Below are 27,881 nucleotides of genomic sequence, written 5' to 3'. Positions count from 1 at the left end.
GTTAATGCGTATTTACGTTTACGTAGGATTGAAGAGACACAAAGTGCCCGACAAGTCTGGCTTGAGTAAGCATGTAACTAAGAGTCGCCGTATTCAGGAAAAGCAACCTCGTAATCCCTTGCCCAGTTCCTCAGGCACGTTAAGCCCTCCATCTTTATGTATTCAATTGCTTTTCTGATTTTAATTGGATAATATTGTTTTTTTTTTTTTTTTTTTTGTGAATATTTAACAAAATTGACTATGGAATTACGAAGTTTCTTGTTAAGTATGGAGGATATACACCTGAGCTTTACTATGAGGAATTTTTAATTGTGGGTTTTATGCCTTTTTTTTTTCTTAAAAAAAAATTTAGGATTAGAAGAATGGATTACTTTATCGCCGTCTTAGTATTGGAATTAATACGTGGACCAAATTTTTAATACAGATGAGTCATCGGAAGAGCAAGCTAGCAGTGTGGCTTCGGAAGAAGAAGTAATTCATAGAGAGGCTTCAATGTATGATAATTTATTGAGGTCACTGCGGCCGTGTAGCAAATCTGTTGATGATGCGTGTAAAAAGAGGTAATGGTCCGCAAGAGGATGGTGGTTGAATTAAAAGCTTTATTCTTCAATACCTTTTTCTATTGGATGGCTGCCCTGGATTGCTTTCATTTTTCTAGCTTTCGTGATTTCTTGTTTCTCCTTATGGCTGCCCTGGATTGCCTTTGCACTTTTTAATAAAATTCATTTACTTTTAAAAAAAAGAGGTAATTATTTCTTATGCTGGTTTTTTTTTCTTCTTCCAATCAATCTACTCTCTCTTTTTTTTTTTGGTAAGCTTTTTTGAGTATTAATGCTGCAAGCTTATTTTCTTAAGCATAATATATGATTGGGTTGGGTTTTTGGTTGCTGGTTTGTTGTGGTTGTCCTGAATTGTTATTTGTGTTATGCTTCGTTGATTGTTGTTCCGAGCGTTATGATCATGGGGTAGCTTTTGACTTATAGTTTGTTAATTGTTGTTCCAGTGGCTAGTTTGCTTTAATGCAATGTTTGATAGTGTGCCAGTGCCATTAAGATGCAATGATCTCTCTCTCTCCCTCTCCCTCTTTTAGTTTGATATGATGATTCTCTTAGCGTTGTGAAACTAGTTTTGCATAAATAACCTTACATGTTTGGAGCATCCAATTCACTAGTTCTTGCTATTGTTAATAAATTCTTGCAATTTGTAAAATGATCAGAAGCCAAAAAAAGATCTCGGAGACCCCATTGATGCATGGAAAATTAAAATTCAAAGGGTTTGGTGGTCAGTACTGGAAATCGTTTAGTTGAAGTTTGAACTGAATTTTATGGATGTAAAAATAAAAATATTACTTGTAGAAATATTTGGATATGTTTTTGGGTGAAATTGAAGGGCATGAGGACCTGGTTGTTTGGAGGTGTCCCTAAAATCGAAGTGTTAGAAGTTTATGGTCTTTTTTTATTTTTTTCCTTTCAAAGTTCCAATAGAACTTCGGAGGAAAAAACTTAGTAGTTCAGTTTTTGATGAGTTGAAGCAAATAACTACAGGAGGTTAGGGTTTTTTATTTTTTATTTTTTAACTTGCAGGCAATTAGGTGAATCATTAGGAACACCCCATTGTCTTTAATGTTTGAAAAGGGACACCCCATTATCTTTACTGGTGCATTTTGTACATCTTCTTTGAGAGATGATTTTAAGTACCTTGACATTGCTGGCTGGTTATGCTGAGTCGAACCTGTATAATAATTAGTTATTTTTTATTGAAGTTATTACTGACTTATGTTCATTATTGGCCTTGGCGTTTGACCTTTCATAGGCAGTATTGATGATTGTTGTATGATCCATTGGTAGTTTAATATCTTGAAACCCTTTATTAAGGTATGCCATATAATATATATATTTTTATAAGTAATCGAATTTCATTAAAAGCCAAAGGACCGCACCCAAGTACACATGAAGTATACAAGAGAAACACCTAACCAGAAAAAGAAAAAAGATAAAAAGAAAAAGTCATGAAAGTGAGAAATATACAAACAATCATAGGCAACCAACCAGCAAAAAAGGGTATTGAAGAAGAAGGCGTTTAACTTCGCCACTGTCCTCTCCCTATCTTCAAAGCATCATATAATTATAGACTATTCAAATTTATTTTTATATTGTGTACCAAGCATCATATTTTAAAATGTTATTCCTTTGAGAATTAACTTCTTTTCACAACTTTATCTTAAACTGGATATTGCATTAGCCACACTCATACTTGTTGCATGCTGTGTATCAGCATTTTTGGCTTCTTGAACCATTGCATCAAGGTGAACTATAAAGTTAAGAAGCAAATTTCTGGAGGACCTTAAAGCTAACATTTATCATTTACTTTTTTGGTGTATAGACAAAGATGGGGGGAAGTTGGCAAAAGTGACTCTGAAGAAGATGAAGATGATGACCATGATTCTTTTACAGTGTCAGAGGAAGATAATAATGAAGAAGGTAAGAAACATTTCATGGGATTTTATAAACTTTATTCAAGTAAATATCCATAGGCTTCAGTTTTTTATGTTTGAATAGTATTTTACATCAATTTTCTAAGTTTTGATTTTGCTTACGGGCTTTTTATCATGTGGTATGATTTATAAGCCTTTTGTTTATGATCATAGTTTCAGTCTGTATCTTAAAAAAAGAAGAAGGAAGTTCCGATCTATGTTCTCCTAAAACTCAAAATGCTGATTTAATTATGATGCTAAAGGCGTGTCTTCTAGTCGTGGGAAAGGAAAGGCTTATGTTTTTTAGCGTTGAGCGCTTCGTGTGGGCTTTAGGTGGTGTTTTGTGGGTCTTTAGGGTGGTGTTTGTGGGGTTTTCCTTGGTTGGTTTCTGTTTGGTTTTGGGGAGGTTTTTTTGCTTGTTCTAGGTAGGTGTTTCTTGTTGTATACTTCCTGTATAGGTAGGGCCACCTTGCGCTTTTAATAAAAACTTTTGATTACTTATAAAAAAAAAAATCATTGATTTTTTCAAAATTCAAATTTTGCGCAAGGGACATGAATAGGTTGTTTAGGTTATTTATTTGAAATAACCTAAACCATTTAGGGTTCCTGTAGCTTGCTTGACATTGCTTTTCTGGTAATTTTTAAGTCCCCCCCCCCACACACACATAACTGAGGACAATTTCAAATGGTTATCGATGGTAAGAATCTGGGTGGACAAGAATGTTGAGATCAGCTATTTTTTTTTTTTTTTTTTTTTTTTTTTTTTTTCTGATTTGAAGGCTGTTCTCCTCGCTGGGGTAGAAACTGAATTCATTTTCAGTAATAATTTCCAAATATTTGTTAACTCTTTTCTTACTGTTAGATTCATGTTGATGTGTGGCTGAGAATTGTGAATTATGCTCAGTAACTTTGGACCTGCTTGATCATCAAGACTTTCCACTGCATTCTCCTCATCTGCACCTTGCCAACCCAATGTCGAGCTTCCCCATCTCTGGAAGATTCACCCTCAAAAGTATCTGCATTGCTATCCCAATATGGGCTGATCTTGAAACCTTGGTTTCAAAAAAATTCCTTATCTGAGCCCTGACCCACTGGACCATCTCTTTTTGGGTACATTGGCAAATTTAACTACAGTCTTCTTATGATTTAAATCCTTTTGGGCCTCATGAGATGGGCAAGATTTGATAAGTAGAGCCCAACTCGTGTTAGTCTTATGATTAGGATTTTGTAAGCTCACTGAATGCACATGTTTCCCTCATCAAGACCCACTGATGTAGGACAGCAGCAAAGAAGTGGTCTTCCATGGCTGCTGCCATGGTCCTCCATCACCCACCTTTATTTGAAGACTCTTTTTCGAAGATAAATTATATCTTTCACGACAGATTCATGCAGCCTATCGCCTCTTAAAGTCTTGCCATCTCTCTTGCTGAGAACCCCAAAGGCATATGTGGATCATGCATCTTTAAGCTAGCTCTCTCTTCAACTGGCTGCATCAGCCTGTGACTTCATGCGCCCATTCTTCTTGCACATCTCATCATCATACCTTTTAGCACAGGCTTTCTGGTTTGATGATGATCTTTAATCTCGATTTTGAATCTATTGCCTTTGTTGACACTCATCTGACACATGCCACTTTTTATATGACCTAACCAGATATTCGGAGCCCAACCATCCACTTCAATTGATGGCTATCCTTTATTTCATTCCTTAGCTGTTGATCTTTTGGTCCCATCAAATAATCTTGACCTTGAAAATGGTAATATTTACAAGAACTCTCTATTTATCTGACATTTTCTTTCAATTCATACACACCCGTTGGAACAATTTTCATCAGAGAAATAGCTAGGGATTTCTTTGTCTAACTTCGCCCATCCCACCATGTCCACACCCTCTAAACGGCTAGTAGATTCTTTCATTGATTTTCTATACAATTCTAACATCTCAAGAAATCTCCCTGCTTTTTCTAATCAAGCAGGGAGATTTCTTGAGATGTTAGAATTTTATAGAAGATCGATGAAAGAAATCTCCCTGCTTTATTTTCCCTGCAAATCACGTCAATAGTTTGATACCCATCTTAAAAGTATTTGAGAAAGATTCTATCTAAAAATAATCTATCTGTAATATGATACGTGTCAAATCTTCCACCATCAAACTTGGAAATAAAAGTGTTGGAATTGATATGAAGAACCCTCATTGTCATTGCCTATTTTAGCACGCATATTTTCTTTTGTTGTCCACATTGTGGCGTTGTTTGTTTATAATTTTTTTTATCAAGTAATCATTTAAGACGAGCTCTTAATCTGATTTTTTTTTTTGGTTCCTACTGGTAATCCTCTCTAATATATAAGGTATTCCACAGTGGGTATGTGGGTCTGGAGTTGGATTTCTTTTGCTGCTTATTTATGTGATTGGCCCAAATGCAAATTCTCCAAATGCAAAGGCATTTTGTCATATTTTTTGAAATGCTTAAGAAATTATTCTATCTTTAATCTGCCCCAATGGGTTGGATGGGGTGGTTTAGGGAAGTCTGGATCAGGGGAGATGTTTTGCCAATTGGATCAGTGGCTGTGTGCAGACTGATTTATGATCTAGGATTGGGTAAGAGGTTCTCTAATAGGGTCAGGTGCTGTGTGGAGATGGATTTTATGAACCATGGGGTGGTTGAAGAAGTTTAATCGGTACTGATTCGAATGGTAGTTCTAAAGAAGAAGGCAGTACTGAGAACTTCTTGTCCAAAATAGATGCTTTAGTAAGAGGATAACAGTTGGACGATGAAATTTGTTCTAACACTTTCAATATTTTGTTATGGTTTATAAATTCATCTTTCAAGATGAAAACCATTTTTTTTTCTTTTGTTTTCATGTGTAGGTATGGGCGTAAAATCTATCAGTCTTTCAGTTGGCTGTATGCAGACTAATATATGCAGTCATCATGTCGTGCTGAATTTTGCTGCTATTGATTTAATTTAATTTTGAAATTTTCTTTTGTGTTCCCTAAGGAGCTGATGATGAGTTTTTTTAATGCTGTAGAAAGTTTACTTCAAGGGGCTGACATGGTTGAAACTGGGGACCAAAGTGAAGATGCTGAAATTGAAGATGACCGTGAGGCCTCTGATACAGATCAAGAACATGATGTTGGAGTGAATGATCACTCTTCTGCTGTAGGATTGGATTTCATGAGGTTTGTTTTCATTAAAACCTCTCTGTTTTATTTAATTTTTAATTAAGTGCTGGTCTATCATGTGATATTCTTACATAATGTTGAGATTACAGATATTCAATCAATTACCAAGCGTACAACTAGAGTATGTCTATCCTACAACTGCATTCCTTCTCTATTTTTTTTTTGTCTTTTAATTAAGCTAACTTAATATAGTGTCTATTCATTTTGCTTCTCCTAACTAGTTGCTTCCTTTTGTATACTTCCTGTGTGCTTAGGGGTGCCTTTCCGGGTTTAATGATATTTGTTGATTACTTATAAAAAAAATGTGATCATGTTGAAGGCCTCAATGTCATGAACCACATGACCAAGGGATTAGTGTAGTCTGGGAAACTAAAGTGGACATGCTAACACCCAGTGACTTGAGCATTTTTCTCCTCCTATTGGAGGTCAAATCCAGAAAGAGGAGAGGGATAAAAGGATGAATAATTTACAGAATAAGATCTAGTATAAGCCTAAGATATAAGCACATTGAGAAAAACAGAACAATTAATCACTGCGAATAGCGGGAGATGAGGGATGGTAAAGGCTAGTCCTCTAAGGTAAATGCTGCTTCTATAGCAAGGTTTGGGGTATTCAACTAGCGTAGTCAGCTGCATATGGGCTACAGCACTACAATCACAACCATCTTTATTGCTCACCTATTACTTAGAAATGGAGGAAAATATGGCTGAATTGTTTCACGGTTAAAATCAAAGGTTCCACTCCTATCAGCCCGCTTGAAGCATATGTTTGGTTGGAATGATGCTTTACTAACCAACAAAATGGCGTTTTGGTTGATTACTTATCTAATGGGGAAGGGCCAATGTGTGAAATAATGTAAGAAACAAGTGGTGCAAGTCACTTAGTGCCAAAGTACTTCCTACATCTGCCTTGTAATTTTCTAACTTTTACAAGTCACCAATTACACAATAATTACTTTATGGAAATTTTTTACTGGGTCCATTTTATGATGAGATATACTGATCCTTGGTGTATATTCTTTGTACCAAATTGATCTTCAAACAATTTGTATACTTAGTATGAGTAGGAAAATTATACAAAATTCAAATACTAGTAAAAGTCTGTTTTGTTCGGAGATTTATAAATAAACAAGACTTCAATTAGTTCAGCCGGAAAGAAGAAAAGAATAAGTTTCATTGGTTAGGTTTCTGCTTTCTTTTTGATTTTCTGTATGAACCTTAGAATCTATTAAGATTTAAGAGAACTTTTATCAGCTGTTCATGTTTAAGAATTTATGCTTTTTTTTGTTGCATATATAGTTCTGAATTTCTATGTGATATTTGTCAAAAAAAAATTTTTTTTGATAAGTAATGTTGTATAATTTTTTTTTTTTTTTTGTCAAAACATTTACTAGTTATTTGAGTAATATTTAGTTTATTTCCTACTAGGTTGTGTACATATATACATGTTATATAATTTTTCTGTCTTTCATCGTGCAGTTCCTCTAGTATACACCTTGGGCGCAAGCTATCAAAAGAAGAAGTTGAGAATCTGCCACAAAAGAAATGGAAATATAAGTGGGAGGTGCCTGCTGTTGGGATGTCAAATTGCAAGTGGATGGGAACTGGAGACTGTTTCCTAAAGGTATGTATTCCCTATTCCATTCTTTAGAATTTACTTATGTTAAATACTATTAGACCCATTATTTCTTACTACATCTTTGATTTAAAGTTTATTGCAATTGTGATGTTCCATATCCTCTCATTACCCCTAAAAAGAAAAAAAGAAAAAAATTGTGGCAGTTCTTATTATTTTACCTCCTTGTAACGCCTTAGCAATATCTTAATTTTTTGTGATCATGGCAAGGTGGGTAAGAAAACTATGTAGCCTCTCATTCCTTTCTCATGTTTTTTTGTTGTATATTCTTGTTTGAGTTTTATTCATAACCTTTTTTCATATTCATAAATGGTGAGGTCATTGATCATTTAATTATTAGTGTGTGTTTTGAGCTTTTGGGAGTTAAATTGTGGGAGAGGTTGAAGGAGGACTTGAGAGAGGTGAATGGAAGAAGTGGGAAATGAGGGAAATGAGTAGAAGGCAAGAGTTGGTCGCGTGATATGTTGTCCTTGAGTATAAGAAATCAAAAAGTTGAGTTTTGAAATCCCATAAAGCATTCTTGCCCCCCCAAAGGTGGAAGGTCATCTCCCATTATCTAGTTTCTCCCATGCAAAGTTGCTTCTTCTCAATCATAGGTGGTCTTTTGTATGTAAAGGTTGATGATTTCAAGGTAAGAAAATTAGCAAGGGTTTGAATTAATTAATTAGGATTAAGAATAGGTAAATCACTTAATTAATCAAAAGTTATGTTAAATTGAAATCATAAGATTTTAAGAAATTCATTAGATCTTATGATCTCCTTTAGGTGGCTTCGATCCAATTTTTACCAAGCTAACTAGGCCCAATATCAATGGCATGCACATCTAAGGCCAACACTTTGGCTAATTCTCATTCTAAGCCTCTATTGTAATGTGAGGGTGTTTTAGAAGATGTGACACTAGTATTACACCTGTCAACCTACTCAACACTCCTTAATCTAGGCTTGGGACCAATTATGAAAAGGATGACACTATTGTATGACATAAACGGATTTTGTTGTAACATATATGTGAGGTTTAAATCTACTTGTATGATTACAAGAGAGTTGTGGATTATCTGTTCTTGGTGCTTTTTTATTTTTAAGGATACGCTCTCTGGAGGGAAGTGGATCATGCAACTTGATGGGAGAGAGGTAGAGGGGTGTTTGCTTTGAGGGGTATCCATTTGTTCTTTTCTTTATAATTGAAGTAAAGTAGATATTTACAATATTAAGCTCCCTACATCTAGATAAATTAGTTAATGCTTAGATTGTATTTGTGTGGGCAAGATGTGTAAATCAAACTGGGGTTGGTTATGTTCATTGTCAGAGAAATGGTCCTTGTACAGAGGTGGAGTGCCTTTGTTCTATAAAACAATTGGGTCCCTAAGTGGATCTCTGTAGGAAATTTCTAGGAGCTATTAAGGATTTAAATGTTGAAATTTGGATTGGTTAAACTGTAGGTTCCATGTGTCATTGTAGCATACCCATTATTTTCTGGATTAATTAGAATCTTAAAGTTGGATTTGTAAATCGTTGTTCAGCAACTGTCTTTATCCTTTTATTAAGCTTTCTACTGCTGAATCATATATTCTGATTGTTACCTTTGCAGGATGTTAACATCAATTCTGGTTATGGTCTCAAGCAAAGGTTGTATAACCACTGGTTGGATGTGTATAACACATCTGGAAGGAATGATTTTCATTCATCTAAAGAGAGATTATTCTTTTCCCTTTGTAAGTGAACCTGATCTTGTTGTCCTAGATCAATATCTGTTCAGTTGCATACACCTGTGTCTTGTCATACTTATGCAAGTTAGTTGTTTTTTTATCTTACAATTGGTTTCCTGATGATGTTTATCCATGTTCTTTGCTTCAATGATGAGGGATAGTGGGAAGTCGCAGATGGCCACCTGTTTAATTACTGCAATGCTGGTTGTAATTATGATTTGGGGAAACTTCACTTACCCCCCTTGAATTATCACCCCTTTTGCAATGTCCCCCTAAATTTCAAAACCTCTCAATTTAGTGTATTAAACTTTTAATTTTTTTCAATGTCCCCATTCCGTTAGGATTTTTCGTTAAATTCCAACAAAATTCCCAAAACACCCCCTTTGTTTTTGGAAAAAATATTTAATTTTTTTTTTTTTGCAAAGATTGAGGCATGGGTATTTTTGCAAATACTGTTAAATTCGGACCTAACGCCTTAATTTTTGCTATTTTTTTTTTCCTAAAACAAATGGGGGGTATTTTGGATAAAGTTAACAAAGGGGTGAGATTGCAAATAATTGAAAGATGAATACACTAAATTGAGATAAATTGAACTTTAGGGGGAACATTACAAAAGTGATGACAATTGGGGGCCCGGGGGGGTGGGTTGTTTCCTCTAATGATTTTGACTTACATCCTTCTTGTGGCTTCTAAACTTGAGATTTTCCTTTGACTGAATGAAACCTTAACAGCAAATTTCAGCTCCACACAATTGACTGTGTTTGAGCCTTTGTCAGGTTCACTATCTCTAGTAGTAAAGAAGCCAGCTATCTTGTGTGCAAACTCTAATGGAACTTCAGCCCGTTGGTGTTATTCTATGACCCTGTACTGATCTGGACTTTCAAATTAGATGTAATAATATCAAAGACAGAATTCATGTGTCTTTGATACTATTAAAGACTCTTTTCCAATGGGCAGACGCTTTTCATGCATCTCAGTTTTTTACTATGTCTCAATTTGTAGCTTTCTGTTCTTCTTTTCGCCTTCAAGGGGGCCTTTTTTTGTATACATCGTGTGTACTAAGGTTGCGTCCCTTTGTGCTTTTCAATGATTTACTTATTTATCAAAAAATAAATAAAAAATATCAAAGACATTTTTTTTTTAATGAGTAATAATTTATTGAAAGAAAAAGGCAATGCCTTCATACACGAAAAGTAAACAAGATCACAAGCACTCTACAAGCATCTAAAATCTAAGCAGCTGGGACAAGTTGTTGAGTTGTGTTGAAATTTTTCTTTGTTTGATATATTTTTTGTAACACTGTTCATTTGTTTTCTTTTCTGTTATGCAAGAAAATTTGATTAATTTTGATAATTTTTTTATCATTTACGTTCCCTGTCAGTTGCTCTTTTTTCTCTTTCCCTTATTAACTTTACAAACTTGCAATCTTAGGATGGCTTTACTGATTCTACTGTTACATGGGTATTTAAATGCTTCTGCTGTCTTGATTTTTTTAGGCAACAGCTATCGGGATATTCTGCACTGTGAAAAGAAACCCTTTTATCTCAAAGGCCTGGAAGAAGACTCAAGTATCATGGATGCTTACATTATGCATTCTGTGTGTGCATGCTCTCTGCCCATTCTTGGATGATATCACTTGTACTCTTTTTTGATAGATTGTTGGTGTTTTTTATTCTCGTAGAGTAATTAAATGAAAAGTATATTATGCAGCTGAATCATGTCTTCAGAACTAAAGATCTTGTGACAAAGAATGATTCAAAACTGGCGAAGCATCCAGAGATTGCTGACAGTGAAATTTTTGATGGTGATAGTTTCCGTGACCAAGGGTTTACCCGTCCTAAGGTAGTCTAAATTGTTTTCTTGTGTTTTGATGTAATTTATCCTAAGCAGGCTTGAGCTTTTCTATAAATAAAAAGATAGACCAGTTTCTGGCATGCAAATGTAGAAATTAGAGTTACTTGTGGGATTAAATAATTATATAATAGATCATTTTACGATTCCAAAAATTACGTAACAGTACAGATAAAAAAAAAAAAATTACGTAACAACATGTATATGTATACTTATATCTATCAGCTCATACCTTCATTATTGTATCCTTTTTCTATAATTGTTTTAGCAGCCACCCGTACAATCTGTATCGCTACAATATGTATCGTGTTTTCTTAACTGCCTAAACTTTAGTTTTGAAGATTGGGCTTTACAAATTCCAAATTTTATTTTTACAACAAAAGTAAAAGTACTAGAGACTCGCTACCAATGATCTTCTGTTGTTCCATTCATAATTTGTCATAAGCCTTTGGATTGAGAGTTGAACTTGTTAAGTTTGCTACTTTTGGGATGTGGAATATGCAGAAAATAAAGAGGTGCCAAATTGATATTTTGTGAATTAAGAATTTCTACACTTGGAATTAATTTAGTCACTTGTGTATTAGATATTGCATTAATTCATTTTAAAGAAGCAGCTATATAGACTTCTAAACATGTTGATAATTCTGCTGCACCATGTCATACTTGTTCATGGATTGTATATGGGCTTTCTCTACTTGGATTTTGTGGACTAGTATGTGAAACTCTGTTATTGAGAAAAAAACATATATCTCCTTTATGGGAAAACAATACATATCTTCTATAAAATAGGTAGAAGTTATTGAAAATGTTTTGTCCTCTCACTGTTATTTTTCTTTTACGAATCATTTTATGTAGTATATTAAAATGTGCTTGCTTAGTCAACAAGATTTGTTTTTGATTTTGGGCACCAGGTTTTGATCCTATTGCCACTTAGAAACATTGCGCTACGTGTTGTTCAGAGGCTAATTCAATTGACCCCTACAGGTTACAAGGTATTCCATAATTTCTGATTTGTTTTGTTTTCTCACCAGCTTGAACTGAACTTTTGCTGTGGCACTTAAGCTCGGTTATTCACATTGAGTTGGACGATATGTTCTTGTACTAGATAAGCTTTGATGAATGATTAAACTGCTGCTTACTCTCTCAGACTCTGATGTCTGAAAAAGCGAAAACCGCTTGATAGTCAAGATTCAGTGGATCTCGCCCTCTTTTTAAATTCTTAGGAAAGAACTAGGAATCCAATTCCTCCATTTTAGTTGAAAATGAAGTCTATCTGGCAAGGCATAAAAAAATTATATTTTGACGTGGTTTCCCCATGTCCACTTTGCACATTAGATGGTAGTCAATCAATAGGATATAAATTATATAATAGAAAAGCTCCCCCTCTTGTTGAAATGAGAAGGTTGAACATGGATCAGCTATATTCTCAAAACTGCCCTGTTATTGAAATTTCCCCAAAACTTTCATAAAATGCCCTTTATGATGACCTCCGATATCCCTAGTAACCTTGAAGAATTGAAATGTTCAGCCTTGCAGTGTTATCAGCATTTATCGATTTCAAAATCTCACTAGTTATCCAACAGTTTTCAAGCTTTAATTTGAAAAAGGAAGCTATTTGTAGTTCATCAGAAAACTTTTCCTCTCGACTGAGCCATATCCAAAGCGTATTAAAGTTGTACATGAGGTTTCTTAATGAAATTTATAAAGGAAAAAACAAGAAAAGAGTCTTTTTCTTTTTCCTTTGTTTTTAATTGAATCTTTACAAGGAGATTGTAACTTAGATCTTTGCCAAGGTTCTAGTAAAAAAGGAAATACACTCTTTGTCGATCTTTATATCCTTTAAATACATGGATTATTCATGAAATTGAAATAATAGTAAATGCAAGATATTCTTAGCTATTGCCAAAGAAGGTAGTATAATTATATTCGAAGAATTGATTGGGTTACAAATACAAAAAGTCTTATACACAAGAAAATAGATTGCCATGCCAAGCTTATGCTATTTCATACTATCAGATACATATGCCACATAACTCAGCCTATCTGTCTTATACAACTTGCACATGGCCACTCAGAATTGTTATTGGTTCATATAGTGAATGTGATGCAATACTTGCTAAACTTTTTCTCTACATTGGTGGAACCTTTTTTTTTTTCTTCAATTTTTGAGTTCATTGCTGAAATTATTGCTTCATAGAAATGTCTAGATCTCAATATTTTGAGTTATTTCTACTTTCTTAACGAATATATCCTGCTATTTATCACTATAATGAAATATGCGCTAAAAAACATTTATCAAATTTGAAAAAGAGCTAGAAGAAATGGTTTGATCCTCAAAAGTAGAGAAATGCTAGAGCCTCTACTCTGGTCATTCTCCCGTCTTCATACTTTTTCATTTTTTTTTTCTTTCTAAAATCAACCATTAGATTTGTAGGACCCACCTAAGTGAAGGTGTAGGTCCTACAAATCCAATGGTTAATTTTAAAAAATGGAGGATGGAGAAGAATGGGAGAAGGACTGGGGTTAATGCTCTAGCATTTCTCTTACAAGTATTTGTGGAAGGTACTTCTATTTTTATTTTGTTCCTTTTGATAAGAAAAACGATTGTCCAATTATAGAATGTTCTTTTACTCTTCTCTTTATGGTTAGGTGTTTCTTTTGTATACTTCCTTTGTACTTGAGTTGCGTTTTTGCACTTTTTAATGAATTTCATTTACTTATAAGAAAAAAGAACGTTCTTTTTACCATCGGTGTTCTCAGGTTAATGTGGAGCACATTGACCGTTTCGTTAAAGAATTTGGAACTCAAAAGGATGAAGACAATGGGGACGCGGACGAGTTATTGGGAAATTTAAAAGCTCAGAAGTCTTCAAAGCCTTCTGACTTTCAAGCACTTTTTAGTGGGAAAAGGGATGAAGAAGATCAATTTATGTTTGGAATTAAGATTACCAGGTAAAATTTATTGAATGTGACCCAACAACAAATCTATCAAATTAACATTCTTAGCTAATGGTGGCCTAATAGTGCTTCATCTAATATTGTTACATGTGGTGAAAAGAATTATGTTAAGTGTTTCAAATGTGAGGCTAAAAGTATGATAATTTTTGGAGTAGTTAAAAAATAAATATGTAGTCACGAGATTATTTTTGACCTCTGTGCCGTAATCCGCCATCTTTGAGTGGCAAAAGTGCCCTCATTGGCCAATAAACAGACTATAGTATTATGGATGCAAATTATAAGGCACTTTGAGGTGTTTCCTAGATTTTATGGTCGACTAATGTGTATCTAATTGTGCTTCTCGGTTGCAGCGCCAACTTATTATGATAGTTTTATTCTGTCACTGGAAGGAAGGAGAGCAAAGAAAGCAAGGATTATCAAATCAATGAACATAAAGAAAATTGAACTTTTTTTCATAAAAATATACCAAGTATATATTCTAAAATATGTTGGCCATATACGTAGTAATACACTAGTATGGATTCTTTGGAGGCCATCCACCACTCTCAAGATATGTTTAAGATCAGTGGTTGCCTTGCTCCCACACCCACTTTTTGGATTAGTCAGCTAGGTTTTGACATCAAACATTTAATTTTTAAATGTGAAAGTTATTGGTATTTGGTTTTGAAAGTGGCTTTGACAAGAGTTGCCAGCAGCTAGGGGCACTATTGGGGATCTTTGGCAATTAGGTCAACTCCAGGTGCACAATTGGCTTATGAGGCTAAATTATTACTTCCCTATAAGAACTTGTTAGAGGTGTGATCATGGGTTTAACACCCATTCAGTGAGCGTGCAACACCCATGGGTTTAACACCCATTCATGGTTTAGTTGCTTTTGTTGCTCGTGTATTTATGAATTAATGAACCGCATGGTTGTCTATGAAGAAAAATATAGTATCCTCATTATTTTCACAGTTGTACTACTCTACCAGGCCATCACCTTTGGTCATTTGATCTACTTCAACATATGTTCAACCTTCGTCAAATGTTCTTGTCATTGCTTGATTCAAAAATTTTGTTGTTAGGCGCTGTCATTGTTTATTTATGCATACCTGTTTACTCATTTTCTTTCCTTTTTTTCCTTTAATACTTTTGTAGGAGGAGCATAAGGTTGTACAGTGATTTCTATTCCTCAGACATAATTGTTGCTTCTCCAGTTCGTTTGATTGGGGTGAGCATTTATTCTTTTCATTTGTTTTTTCAGATTGTTCCTAATCATTTTTTTGATAAGTTGGATTGTTACTAATCATTATCCTAGAGACTGGTCTAGCTATTACTTATATATTCTTGTTAGAAGAATGTATTAGGGTTTGAGGGTAGTTTAGTCATTGTCATATTTCTTTAAGCTTATATACTAATATGTTTGAGGTTGGCTACGTAACATTGAACAAGCCTCCTCTTTTCTCTAAACCTTCTTCATGCAAACCTCTCAACATGGTATCATAGCCTAGGGTTTATACCTTTTCTTGATATTTTGTTTTTCTCTTCTTCCCAATTTTTTTTATCATCACGCAAAGCAATTATTATGCACATTATACGATGAGCTTAAACGAAATGCAAATTCTCATCTTTGTTTTGTTTGATGCACATCACATAATTTAATTATCATAAGAAGAGAACTTATCTTGGTGCAAAGGCTGTATGGGAATGCCTAGATCTGTCTTACAGGACCTTCTTGGAACCTTTGTAGTTTATGAATTGGGTCTTTAACATCTAGTGATGCAAGAAACTATTTATTTATTTATTTTGGTGAGTTCCTAGAAGGTCTTGCAAGACAGATCTAGGCATTCCCATACAGCCTTTGCACCAAGACAGAAACTATTGTTACAAGATGGATTAACAATATATGTGCTTGAGAAGCTATGATACCCAGACACTTCACTTAGCCTGCCCCATGTTGACACGACATTACATGGGTCAGTACATGCTTTATTCGACACTGTCCGACTTGTTGGAAAATTTGAGGAAAAAAATGGACAAATCTGGCAGTTGAGTATTAGTGACATATGACATCCATAAACAAGTCCATTTGACATAAATGACCAGCTAAGAAGTAATATAATTAGACTTAACCAGCAAGAACACTAAATTGAACTTCTCATCAATTAAGAAGTAATAAAAACGTTCGGTATGCCTTGAACAAAAACAGAGTTACTCAACTTCAAATGTTTAGGATTTGAATCCAACTAGCAAGGAGCATTATGAGATACTAGTATATTTCAGGCTTTCATTGAAGGCTTTGTTAACAAAAGAAAACCCTCTTGCCAAGAGCTAGCTCGAGCAATCCGGAAGTTCTTCAAACTTTATGCTGTATTTTAAAATTTCATTGTTAGAAGAGTTTGAGTTTGAGTCATTAGGGTTTTGGGGGTAGTTTAGCCTTTATGGTATTTTCCTAATCCTATATAATAGGATGCTTGTATTAGGTTAACATAAGTTGAATAATATAATAGCCTCCGTCTTTTGTATGTAAACCGCTCATACAAACTATACCATGGTATCAGAGCCTTAGGGTTTTAGATCCTTAGTTCTTTTGTTTGTAGTTTTTTTTTCCGCTTTTTTTGTTTTGGTTGAATCTCTCGTTCTGTTGTTGGTGAGTGTTCTTCTAGTGGCAGCACCACCCATGTGGGCGTAATGCCCACACGGGCAGTGCCTCAAAGAAGCTGTCTATGGTTGTTTGTAGAAAAAAAAAAAAAAAAAAAAAAAAAAAGAAAAAAAGAAAAGAAAGTTGCTGTGAAAGCTGTGCTTTGTACTAGTTTTATAAGTTTTGTATTTTCCGTGGCTCTCGGTGGTTTTCTAGTAAGATCTGGAAATTTTCAGCGATTTCTAAGTCTCCGGCAGCCGTTTGTGGTGTTTTCCGGCGCTGTCCGATCGCTCGTTTCCAGCATATTCGTGGCGTTTAATTGTGTTTTTTGAGTTCTTTGACAATCTCTGTGGTGTTTTGAGGTGTTTCTGCTAGTTGTGGTGATCTCTGGTGGTTTTCCGGTGTGGTCGTCACCGGTAGGTTTCTGGCGTGTTTGTTGGAGAAGATGACACCGTTTTGGTTACAGGTGTTCCCTGTCGCCTATCTGGAATAAGGATATCCCAGTCTCAAAACCAGGATATGGCTGCCCGCATTACTGTTCAAACCGGTCCAGGAAATTCCAGGCCCGGTTCAGTGTTGTTTCAAGCCGGTTCATGGGTTTCCAGTCCGGTTCTTGCTGTTTTGTGACTGGTTCAGATTGTTTTCCTAGCTGTTCAGTGTGTTTAAGACCAGTTCAGTGCATTCTAGAACCGGTTCTGTCTCTTTTAGACCCGATTCAGTGGGTTTTAGATCGGTTTAGCCTCGTTTACAGCCGGTTCAGTGTGTTTCTATACTGGTTCAGCAAGTTTCATGTTTGGTTCATTTTGTTTTGAGGCTTGTAAGTGTCATTATAGCCCGGTTCATGTTGTTTTGCGGCGAAACTCGTTGGTTGTTCATGTGAAATGTGGTTGTTGGTTGTTGGCGATCGATGTATCCGACCGGCCTTGGTGTTTTACGGTGAGACCCGATCAAGTGATCGTTGTATCCGACTGGCCTTGGTGTTTTGCAACGAGATCCGATCAAAGCTTGGTTGTTGAAGTTTTCGACGAGTTTTCAACCGGCCTTGAAGTTTCATTAAGTTATCTTGTTATTTCTATGAATTTTAGTATTGTATACTCCAAGCTATTCCAGCTTGAGGGGAAGTGTTAGAGTATGTTTTTCTAGTTATTTTTCGTTTGCTTGTATCTTCTAAGCTGGATTCATATGATGTATATGCTCCAGCTTGAGGGGGAGTGTTAGAAGAGTTTGAGTTTGAGTCATTAGGGTTTTGGGAGTATTTTAGTCTTTATGGTATTTTTCTAATCCTATATAATAGGTTGCTTGTATTAGGTTAACATAAGTTGAATAAGTTGAATAATGTAATAGCCTCCGCCTTTTGTATGTAAACCGTTCATACAAACTATAACATTCATGATAGATAGTGTTGGGTCATTATCATTGATTCATGTTCTGGTAGATCATTCATGCCACAATTTTTAAGTCCTTATGCCTATTCTCATGGCTCAGCTCAGTGCCTCTGTTTTGTGCAAGGCTGTCCTGCTTAGAAATTAGGTTTTGAAATCAATATATTTTAGTGGCTTATTTGTGAAGGGGATGAGATTGCTGCAGTTGATCCCCTTGATGTCCATATTGTTTTCTTCTTTGACCAATGTCCATATTGTTCTCTTGTTTAAACTTGAAACATGGGTTCCTCAATTGAACGACCTTTTCCTTTGGTAAAGGAAGCTATATTCGCTATTCAGTTTTCTTGCAGTCTGTATTTTTCAAAGATGCCTTTATCTGCTTAGGCTCTAGCTTAAAATATACTCTTTGACCGGTAGCTCTGTAGAAGGTTTGCAATCAATAAAATTAATATCACGTGTTCATCAAGCAGGGAGAATTTAGCGATCATTTGTTTGTTCACAGTTAATATCTCTCTCTCTCTCTAAAAAAAATTCTTTTGGACACATTATCATGGGTTAAGATTCGGGTAAAACAAGATAGCACACGGCGTGCTATGCACGCCAGTGCAAATTTTTTTTTTTTTTTTTTTTTTTGTATTAAAATATTAAAAAAATAATTTTTCCTTCACGGCGTGCTATGCACGCCGCGTACTCCCAATCACGTCTCTTAAGATTCAGCCATACTGGTGCCGTTGCTTTGTCGAACCTTTATGGAACAGTAGAGTTCAACATGATGTAGCACTCATTTCTGTTATCTTATCATCTTGTGAGTCATCTTGCAAGTTTGAGGGGCAATGAGAAGAAAAGAAGTTTTAAGTTTATATTAGCAAGATTTGCACACTGAGGGCAGCTTAAACTGTTTATGTAGTGCTGGTCATGCTGTGAGTTGCTTTTTCTACCTGTATAATGTTATATTTGCTTGCTTATATGCATTTAGATTGTTTACATTTTTTATCCTTTCAAATATGGTAATACTGTCTTATTTATTTTGGCTAAAACTGCAAGTGACACCTGACTTTCCATGTTCTCAGAAAATTTGGGAGGCTCAAAAGTACAAGGAAAAAGATGTTGATTATCTTTCTTCTATAGAGGTAACTTGTCTTATTTGTCATTTTCAGGAGTATGCATTTATACTAGCTCTGTCACTATATAAAAAAAAAAAACAAAACACTTATCGAGTTTCCTAGATTGTTGATATATAGTATTTGCAAATGTGCAGGTTCTAATAGTAGATCATGCAGATGTCATAGGAATGCAAGTATGTGGTGTAGTCAACTTTATTACTTGAAGTATATCTCTTGCAGTTCATATGGAGCACAATGCTAATTTTGTTTCTTATTCTTCCACCCCCCTCCTTCCCTTTTATAATAAAAAATATCTAGAATTGGTCCCATGTGAATACAGTTGTTGAAGAATTGAACCACATTCCATCTAAGCCGCCTGGAACTGATATTATGCGCATTAGATATTGGTACGTTCTCAATATCTTTTTTTATTTTTTTTTTATTTTATTATTTTTTATTTTTTAAAGGATAGGAACATTGTGTTTCTCCTCCCTCCACAATTCGATTGCTTTTCTTTCATCTATTTAATTTTTATTTTTTCATATTTTCATGTGGAGTAGGCTAAGGGAACCCTTAGCATATAGGATATAAAGAAAAGTTCCCTCTCTAGGTTTCTAAATTTTTTGGTTTTAGGTATGACAAAGCTGTCTCTGTGGATGTACAAGAAACTGCCTAGCTAAGCAAAATGCATTAATTATCTTTCTCAGATTGAGAATTGGTTTTTGAGAAATTTTATTCTGATTTGTATCTCGAAATTTACTGACACTTACTTGTCTTTCATGTTTAGGTATCTGGATGGATTTGCGAGGTTTTATAGGCAAACAATTATTTTGGGTTATTATTCTAACCCAGGTAATAGGTGTTTCTTCTATTCTTACAAAGCACTTTAAATGAGATTGGTTTATTACTTATATAAATAAAAAGAACATAACCATCTTTTGTGTGTGCATGTGCTTTTTATTTTTTCCTTTTGGGAGGGGAGGGGGTGTTGAGAAATCATATCATAAATCATCATGCATTATGAGTTGTGGTATTCCTTTCGTCAATTTTTCAAATTATTGCGCAAATGTGGATTCTAGCTTGGTCAATCCATAATGTCTTCCTTTATGTGCATGCACAATTCAGCTTGCCTTTGTGAGGGAAATTCAGAGCTTTTGGTCATAGTTATTTTGAGAATTCTTTTAACTGATATTAGAATAATAAGTGTTTTCTAATCTATATTTATACTTTCTTGTCTCAGATATCAATGGATTGTTCAATCGCCATTGCATTAATTACCAAGGAAAGGTGCGTTGATACTCTTTGTCACATTTTCGATAGAATGTATGCATGGTAGCCCTAATGTTTTCTTGTCTTGTCTTTTTATACTATGTTTAACCATGTTTCTTGGGTGAAATATATTTGAGCCTGTTTTGTTATCTCAACATCTAGTCACCATATAATCCAACTTCTGTTAGGATTTTGACTTCTGTAATTGAAGTGTTGTTAGCATGCTCATATTATTTGAACCGGACATTTATTCTCTCTTTTTTTTTTTGTATGGTTATCATGTGGTTGTTTGGTAGAGAGAGGAACAATTATCTATTTAAAGTTGTTTGGGTGCCAATATTTGAGTTGAATTCTTCATCTATTATATCTTTGTATGATTGGATAATTGCTTTTGGCATTATTGCTTTCCCTTCTTTTATAGATTTTTAGGGAAAATACACTTAGCTGCCCCAAACTACAACCTACCACCAAAATTTAAAATGTGACACTTAACCCCTTTTAACTAACCACCTATTACAAGTTGCACCCACTGTTAAAATGGACGGAAAATGTTGCACATGGGCCACATGTGAATTTTTTTACCTAAACTTCCCAACTTGACCAATTAGGGGTGGTCAAAGCACCCTTGTAGGCCGCTAGGGCGGGTGTGGGGGTGGTTCAACCACTCTTGTTATGAAACAGAGGCGGCTGAACCACCCCCGCTGGCTGTGGGTGTGGTTTGGCCACCCTTATTCCATATTTGGGCATGGCCTAACCACCCCATAAGCTATGGGTTGGTTTAATCACCCCCTGTTGCATTTTCAGGTGTGGCAGAACCACCCCCATAGCTTGTGGGGTGGTGCTGCCATCTTTATTTCATATTTGGGGTTGATTTGGCCACCCTTGTTGCATTTTCAGGGTCCTTTTTTTTTTAAATAACTTTTAGGGGCATCTAGGTTTGAATCCCATTGGGTGTAAACAATTATTTGGGGTCACACCTACTAGCAAAGCCAGAGTCTTAGTTGATTCATGTGGAGGGGGTACTTTGCACGGGTTTGAGATTTACCCGATATGGGTGATTACATGGATTGGCCTTGCCTTGGAAGGGTCCCCTGTCATAAAAGAAGAAGAAGAAGAAACTTTTAGGGATATCTTGGGAAGTTCAAGTAAAAAAGTTCACATGTCATACTCATGCGAGTCTGCGACAATTTCCGTCCAAACGCTAAATGCTAATGAGGGGGTGTAACTTGTAACTGGGTTGTAGTTGGAGGGGATCAAGTGTCACATTTTAAAGTTTGGTGGTCTAAGTGCCAAAGAGGTGGTAGTTTGGGGTGTAGTGTATTTTCCCCTTCATTTCTTTTAAACTTAGATTGTAATTTTTAGGTAAATGTTTAGCAATGAGCTTTATCTCAAGAGGAACTTCCTCCCCCATATGAATGGGGTGGAGAGTGAGTTATAGGTTCAAGGACTACTGAATGCATGTGTAATGCACCAATTAAAAAAAAAAAAAAGTGAGCTTTCAAAGTTTATGATATCAAATTCATTAATTATTTACAGGTGAAGTCGGTATGTGAGTATAAAGGTGTTCTTCCAAAAGTCTTACTCCAAGTACGGCAGGTATGTACCTCACAGTGCTTGCTGTATGCTTAAATTATGGTTGAGTGATGTCTTAAGTCATTAAGATGCTCTTGGTATCTTATTATATTCATTTTCTCTTTTATATGTCAAGAACTACGTTATGCATGCTGTTGGTAGAAAAATTTGGACCTGGGTTGATCTAGATAGATTCTAAATTACTGTAAATATTTACATCTATTTGAATTGCAGCATGGGCATTCCTCAGTACACTAAGAAAAACGAGTGTGTTGCCATAAGTGACTTTCAAAACCAGAGATGACATAAAGCAAACAGTTAATTACATGCTTATGATTAATAACTGTATTAGGTGAAATTAAAATATCTTTACTCTTTGTAACTTATCAAAAAAATATCTTTACTCTTTGTAAATGGAAGACTTGGAAGTTGCAGACCTGAAGGATCAAACTTTCAAGGATGATAATGTAATGTGAAATTATGATAGATCTAGTTTATGGTTATAGGATTTCACAAAGGGGGTTATGATAAATTATAGGTTTTATTTTATTTAGATTTTAACTATTTTTTTTTCTTTCATATTTTTGGTAAATACAGTAATAATACTTGACTGTTCCTCATGCTTTTTCTCCCGGGACCAGCATACTCTTTGTAATTTTATTATAAGGTAGCCCGTCATCTCTAAGCAAAACAAACAAATCTCAAATAAGTCTAAGTATCACCATAAGAAGTTGGTACATCCTCTGCAAATGCATAATTGCATCTCAAACTGTTGTCTCCATTTCTGGTTGCTAACTAAGATATGGTCTTTTGTTGTGAGAGAGATGGACAAGCACTTATCCGGGAAAAAAAAAGAAAAAGAAAAAGAAAAAGGAAAAGGAAAAAGAAAACAGATGGACAAGGACAACCTTCAGAGTCTTTCATCTCTCATACACAAAGAAAAGAAGTTCTGTGGAATGGAAAAAAATGGGATTCTTTAGTCATGAAATCAAGCATTTTAAAGTAGAAAGGAGTGTTTACCTCTTGGAAGAGTTTAATAGATCTTCAACCTCTCTTATCCATCCTACCATTATATATTCTACGATGTAGATAAAGCTACATGGTTCATTGACTAGATCTTGAATTTTTTAATTGTCATTATTATATTTCTTTTGACATATTCTTCCTGCTATCACATCTGGAATAGGTACATGTTATCACAAGTTGTTGTTCCTCTGACTCCCCATTTTCTCCCTCTATCCTAAAGATATTTGTCTTTTATGAATAAGTGTACACTTTAAGGAGATAATAGTTGATGCATTAACAGTTACCTGTTTGGAAGCCAGATAATTTTGTTAAAAAAAAAAGACAAGACACTTTGGGATAGAATAAAATAGCTCGGAGGAATGAAGGGAGAGTTTCTTGTAGGATTTTGTCCCTTCTTTAGTATTCTTTCTAGCAGCTGGTACTTGCGTCCTTAGAAATTATTACATCTGGAAATAGAATGGGACAGTGGTTTTTTTTCTTTCATAGTGCAATTATGTTTGAGGCTGTTTCCTGTGTTTAGTTCCTTCAGTAACTAAGAGAAATTAAAAACAAAATGGTTCCTTTAGTATATAGCCGATAATACACCCTTGCATTATTGTTATCTTCAGTGTGTTCAACACATGATTTTCATTCTTCTTTAGTAGGGTTCTAATCCCACTAATCACTGTTGTAAATCTGTCATCTCTTTGAGGGTAAACATTAAGTTTTACAATACTAATGCATCTTCTTTCTCTTCAACTTTACAGATATATGAGCGATTTGTTGTGGACTCAATAATAGATGCTGACGATGCTCGTTTTGAATATTTTGTTAAGAAGGTTTGTTTGAAACAATTTTTTTTGTTAACTTAGTTATAGAAATGAAACATAAAAATGTAACATATGCTACACACACCTCTTTTAGGACACATATGTTATCATTAAATTCTAGGCAACTTTAATTTTCATTTAGACATTTGGTCCATTCTAAAGTTGAATGAGTATTGAAATTCTGAGTAATTATACAGGCTTCCCCAGTCATCAGGTTTGCTGTTTTTGGAGAACCACCCATCATACCTTTGCGTCTTTTTTGGGTTTAAATGTGACTCAATCTAACTCAACTAGGCTTGATTACATGAATCCTCATTTTCCATCTACTAAGTGGCAGTTAGTACTGTCTAAGAACGTCTTCTTGTACAGGAATGCCGTTACTTACTATTGACCATGTCTTTAGGCCTTCCCTCAAATCATTTTGCTCTCATCCTAAATTAAAACCAACACATTCACAGGTCTTCGTTATATATTATTGAACCATCTCAGGAACTCTGACTAATCTTATTACCTCAATTGGTGCACCTCCACTTTATGCGAAAATCTTGATTTCCATATTGTCTTTCATTAGGCAGCCACTCTTCCATCTTCACATCCTCATCTCCTCTATCCTCCTTTTAGGCTTTAATGTGACTTTTCCCTTCTTTTCTTATATGGTTTTAAAATAAAGTCCTGGTTGGAAGACCAAATTTGGTTATCTTCTAAATTGGCAAACTTCTATTTTTCTTCAGTCAGATATCATGTTATGATTATAATGATTTTCTTTGTGCAGGTATTCCCAAAGATAAAGGATTCGGTTCAGGTACTTGTATTTTACTTGAACTTAAAAGAATACTGTAATGCCTAAGCTTTGAGCCGTTTGCTGTGATCATTATAAACTGTGCAGTTTTTTAACTTCAATTGAACTTTCCATGTAGGGGGGAGTTATGTTATTTATCAGTTCTTACTTTGAATTTGTTCGAATTCGAAATTTTTTAAAGTCGCAGGAAGCGTCTTTCTGTCTGCTTGGGGAGTAAGAAACTTCCTTTTCTCTTCTGATCCCTTCCCTGCAACCCCCCCCCCCCCCCCCCCCCCCCCCCCCCTCTTTCTCTCATTGCTTGTCTCAGTCCATTATATGCAGCTCACTAAAGTATTCAGCGTTGCATTTTGAGATATTAGTCGTGACATTGGCTTGAAATGTAATTACATGGCAAAATACTGGTCTTGTTTTTCAGGTACACAAAACAAAGTGATATTTCTCGTGCACGAGTTTGGTTCTTTGAAGGAAGGCGGAAAATTATGCTTTACACCGAGAGGGCTCACTTTTACTATAGATACAAGGTTCTTTAGACTGCTTTTACACATGCATTCTCATCATATTTCTATATATATGTGTTTGTCGGCTGTAATGTAATTGTGTAGATCTTCTATCCATTTGTACATTTATGGGTTCAAAAGTGTACCTGATGTGATATAAAGAATTATAGATGATAATGATTATTTGAATTGCTGAAATACCCATGTCTTGATGCTTTCATATGAGACACACCATTTTGTTAAGTTATGCTTTATTAACTTTTGTAACACCTCTAAATTACAACTTTGAACATAAGAAACAGTTTACGTTAATACATAGTGTTGACATCTCCATTCATATTTTCTTGCTTGTAGATTCGTGGTATTCAAAATTTAATAATCTATTCACTCCCAGAGAGGAAGGAGTTCTACCCTGAGGTGAGCATGATCTTTAAATAATGGGTTGCCTTTCTCATAGCTGCCTCATTCAATTATTGCTGCGTCTAGGAAAGTCCACATTTGATTATTTTGGATGGGTAAATCTTCATATCTTTTGTCTCTTTAAACTTTCTCGTGGATTTTGCAGATTGTTAATATGCTTGATGGTTCCCATAATATGTCGTGCACGGTGCTATTTTCTCGCTTTGACCAATTCCGGGTAATATTTCTGGTCTCTTTAATGGTATGGGTAGGCTAGCACATATGGTACATATTTGCTTGTGGTTTGTGGGTTTGGTATTAGTCAAAGGGGTTGTGGTGGATTTTCCTGGGGGGCAGGAGGGCATGGGGTTTGCTTTTTATGGTGGTTGTGATGATGCAGACCCCTTTAATAGGGTAAACACAAAACTAATCTTTTGGTTTCATTGACCCACGCATGATGAGCTAGAGGATGGTTGACACATTCGTGAGAGTGATGAGAAGATTGCATATTTTGATTATTTATGGAAAGCTAAGTTTATTAGAGGAAATAAAGCCTCTTTAGGGTACTGAAGTGCACAAAATCATAAAGTTCTTTAAGGAACTAACAAGAGAAAGGCAATCTTATTGATAAATAATGAAGAGAGCTCCCATTTCATAGCTTTTGTAATCTCTTATAAGAAAACACTAAAGCCCAAAAAAATAACTAATCATTATCCTTAATCTAAACTTATCCTAGTACTAATTAAAAAATGAGACAAAAATACCCTTAAACCCTAGCTATGCTAGTACTAATAATACTACCAGATACTATTGCAATACCTGTGGGCAGTACAGCAGGAACAGTATATACAGTACTCATGAACAGGATTTGTTTTTTCTCTTGTCACACATCAATTCTCCCGTCAAGTTGGAAAAAATCCCATCGTCAATTTTGTATTCAACTTTCTACGGTTTATTGGCATTCCAAATAACACTTTCCATCCTTTCTTTCTTTTATGTCCCATACGAGTAAAAGCTTACAGACAATTGATAATTTAAACTTCCTAGTCACACCTTCCTAGTCACACCCATCAATTTAAGTAAAAATAAACAAAAAGACAAAAACAACCTCAAGAATCGTAGTTATACTAGCAATGATAATGCTACAACATCTGTGAAGAGTTTTTTTTTTGTCCTGACGCAGTCAAGAGCATGATGAGAAAATGGCATATTTCGATTATCCATATCCAGGGCTAAGTCTTAGGAATTAGCAAGCTGAAGGCAATTTTATTGATAACTAATCAAAGTAATATCCATTACACGGCTGTTAGAGCCTCTATTTATTAGAGGATAAAACCTGAATCAATTAACATTGATCCTTAATTTAAGCTAATTGTAATCATACTTATCAGCTCGAGAAAAAATAAACGAAAACACAAAATATCCTTAAAAATCCTAGTTATACTGGCACTAACAACATTGCTGAATATTGTTACCAACCCTGTAAACAGTACTATATTAACAGTATGCTATAGTATCTGTGTTGCTGTGTATAATACCCGTGCTCTAGGGATGGAACTATTAGAAGTTGGGTGACCTTGAAGACAGTAAAAGTTGTGTTTTGATGGTGCTGTATTGTGGCGGTGGTAACTGGTGGTAATGATAAAATGGTTGGGTATAGACGTATAGTCAGGTGGTGTTAGCTATGGCATCATAATTCATATAGTGTTGTTCTCGCATTGCTTCTAAGAATTTCTATAATGATTTTTTTTTTTTTTTTTAAATTTTTTATTTTTTATAAAATAGTTATTAAAAGAAGTTAATTTTCTTCTCCCCACTTTCTGGCTGTGTTTTTAGTTGGAGAGAATAGTTGGAACTGCTCCAGCAAAAAGGATGGTGACCTCGGAGAAGGATGTCTTTGTTTTCTGTTAAATGACTTTTCTGAGCTCCTGAGGCTCTAGCAAATGCAAGATAGCTTATGTATTTGAAAAGCCAAAGTGGTAACTCCATTGCCTACAAGCACCGGAGAATACAAGCTTCATTCATCTGTCTTCACATGCCTTTAGAGACTGTCTTTGACCCTATGCTAACTAACAATGAGGGCGACTGTGTCTTGAAAGGATGCTTGAAGCCAATCTTGCATCTGGAGGATTTGATCATTTTTGACATTGAGCACTTAAGAACTTGCTTTTTGTTCTCTTCTTTTCACCCACTTTCTGTTATTTTATTTAAGTACTTGATTTGTATTTCTTGAAGAGTTGTATAGAGAAAGAGGCACAAAGCAGGATCCTGGTAGAATTTTTGTAACTTCCAAATTTTTGTAACTTGCTCTTTGGAGTTTTTTTTTTTTTTTTTAAGCTACATACTTTCTATCTGTTTTATCAAATAGTAAGTGGATCATAATGTTAACAACTGCTATCCTGCTTCATAGAGTTCTGTGTTTTTGTGCATATATCAGCTTTGGTTTTTTTTTTTTTTGGATAATTATTTTCTTCAGTGGCTAAGGATCCAATCAAGAGGTTGATGCTTTTTTAAAAAATAAAAAAAATAATAATAAAAATTCAAGCCCTTTACGAGCAAATTGTGCCATTTTAAGTGGATTTATAATCATATGATGGGTT

The 27,881-nt window shown here is 35.0% G+C and overlaps 1 protein-coding gene across 1 annotated transcript in view; it reads left to right on the top strand.

The window, feature by feature from the left end:
- Window positions 1-27,692, top strand: part of NOF1 (U3 small nucleolar RNA-associated protein) — a 28,015-nt gene extending 323 nt beyond the window's left edge. The window contains exons 2-25 of the mRNA XM_088510970.1: window positions 27-134; window positions 425-560; window positions 2,383-2,480; window positions 5,503-5,653; window positions 7,135-7,279; window positions 8,880-9,003; window positions 10,494-10,594; window positions 10,708-10,839; window positions 11,760-11,840; window positions 13,609-13,799; window positions 14,943-15,015; window positions 18,878-18,937; window positions 19,066-19,104; window positions 19,229-19,317; window positions 19,698-19,762; window positions 20,151-20,197; window positions 21,716-21,775; window positions 23,524-23,595; window positions 24,359-24,388; window positions 24,504-24,598; window positions 24,801-24,906; window positions 25,237-25,299; window positions 25,448-25,519; window positions 27,118-27,692. Coding sequence (XP_088367096.1) covers window positions 27-134; window positions 425-560; window positions 2,383-2,480; window positions 5,503-5,653; window positions 7,135-7,279; window positions 8,880-9,003; window positions 10,494-10,594; window positions 10,708-10,839; window positions 11,760-11,840; window positions 13,609-13,799; window positions 14,943-15,015; window positions 18,878-18,937; window positions 19,066-19,104; window positions 19,229-19,317; window positions 19,698-19,762; window positions 20,151-20,197; window positions 21,716-21,775; window positions 23,524-23,595; window positions 24,359-24,388; window positions 24,504-24,598; window positions 24,801-24,906; window positions 25,237-25,299; window positions 25,448-25,519; window positions 27,118-27,192 — 2,213 coding nt within the window. The 3' untranslated portion in view covers window positions 27,193-27,692. The remainder of the gene's footprint in view (window positions 1-26; window positions 135-424; window positions 561-2,382; window positions 2,481-5,502; window positions 5,654-7,134; window positions 7,280-8,879; window positions 9,004-10,493; window positions 10,595-10,707; window positions 10,840-11,759; window positions 11,841-13,608; window positions 13,800-14,942; window positions 15,016-18,877; window positions 18,938-19,065; window positions 19,105-19,228; window positions 19,318-19,697; window positions 19,763-20,150; window positions 20,198-21,715; window positions 21,776-23,523; window positions 23,596-24,358; window positions 24,389-24,503; window positions 24,599-24,800; window positions 24,907-25,236; window positions 25,300-25,447; window positions 25,520-27,117) is intronic.
- Window positions 27,693-27,881: the final 189 nt, after the last annotated feature.

The sequence above is a fragment of the Corylus avellana genome, chromosome 10 (assembly GCF_965113065.1).
Source record: "Corylus avellana chromosome 10, dhCorAvel1.hap1.2, whole genome shotgun sequence".
NCBI classification, from domain to species: domain Eukaryota; kingdom Viridiplantae; phylum Streptophyta; class Magnoliopsida; order Fagales; family Betulaceae; genus Corylus; species Corylus avellana.
The sequence above is the reverse complement of the archived record's forward strand: the minus strand, read 5'-3'. Positions and strand labels throughout refer to the sequence as shown.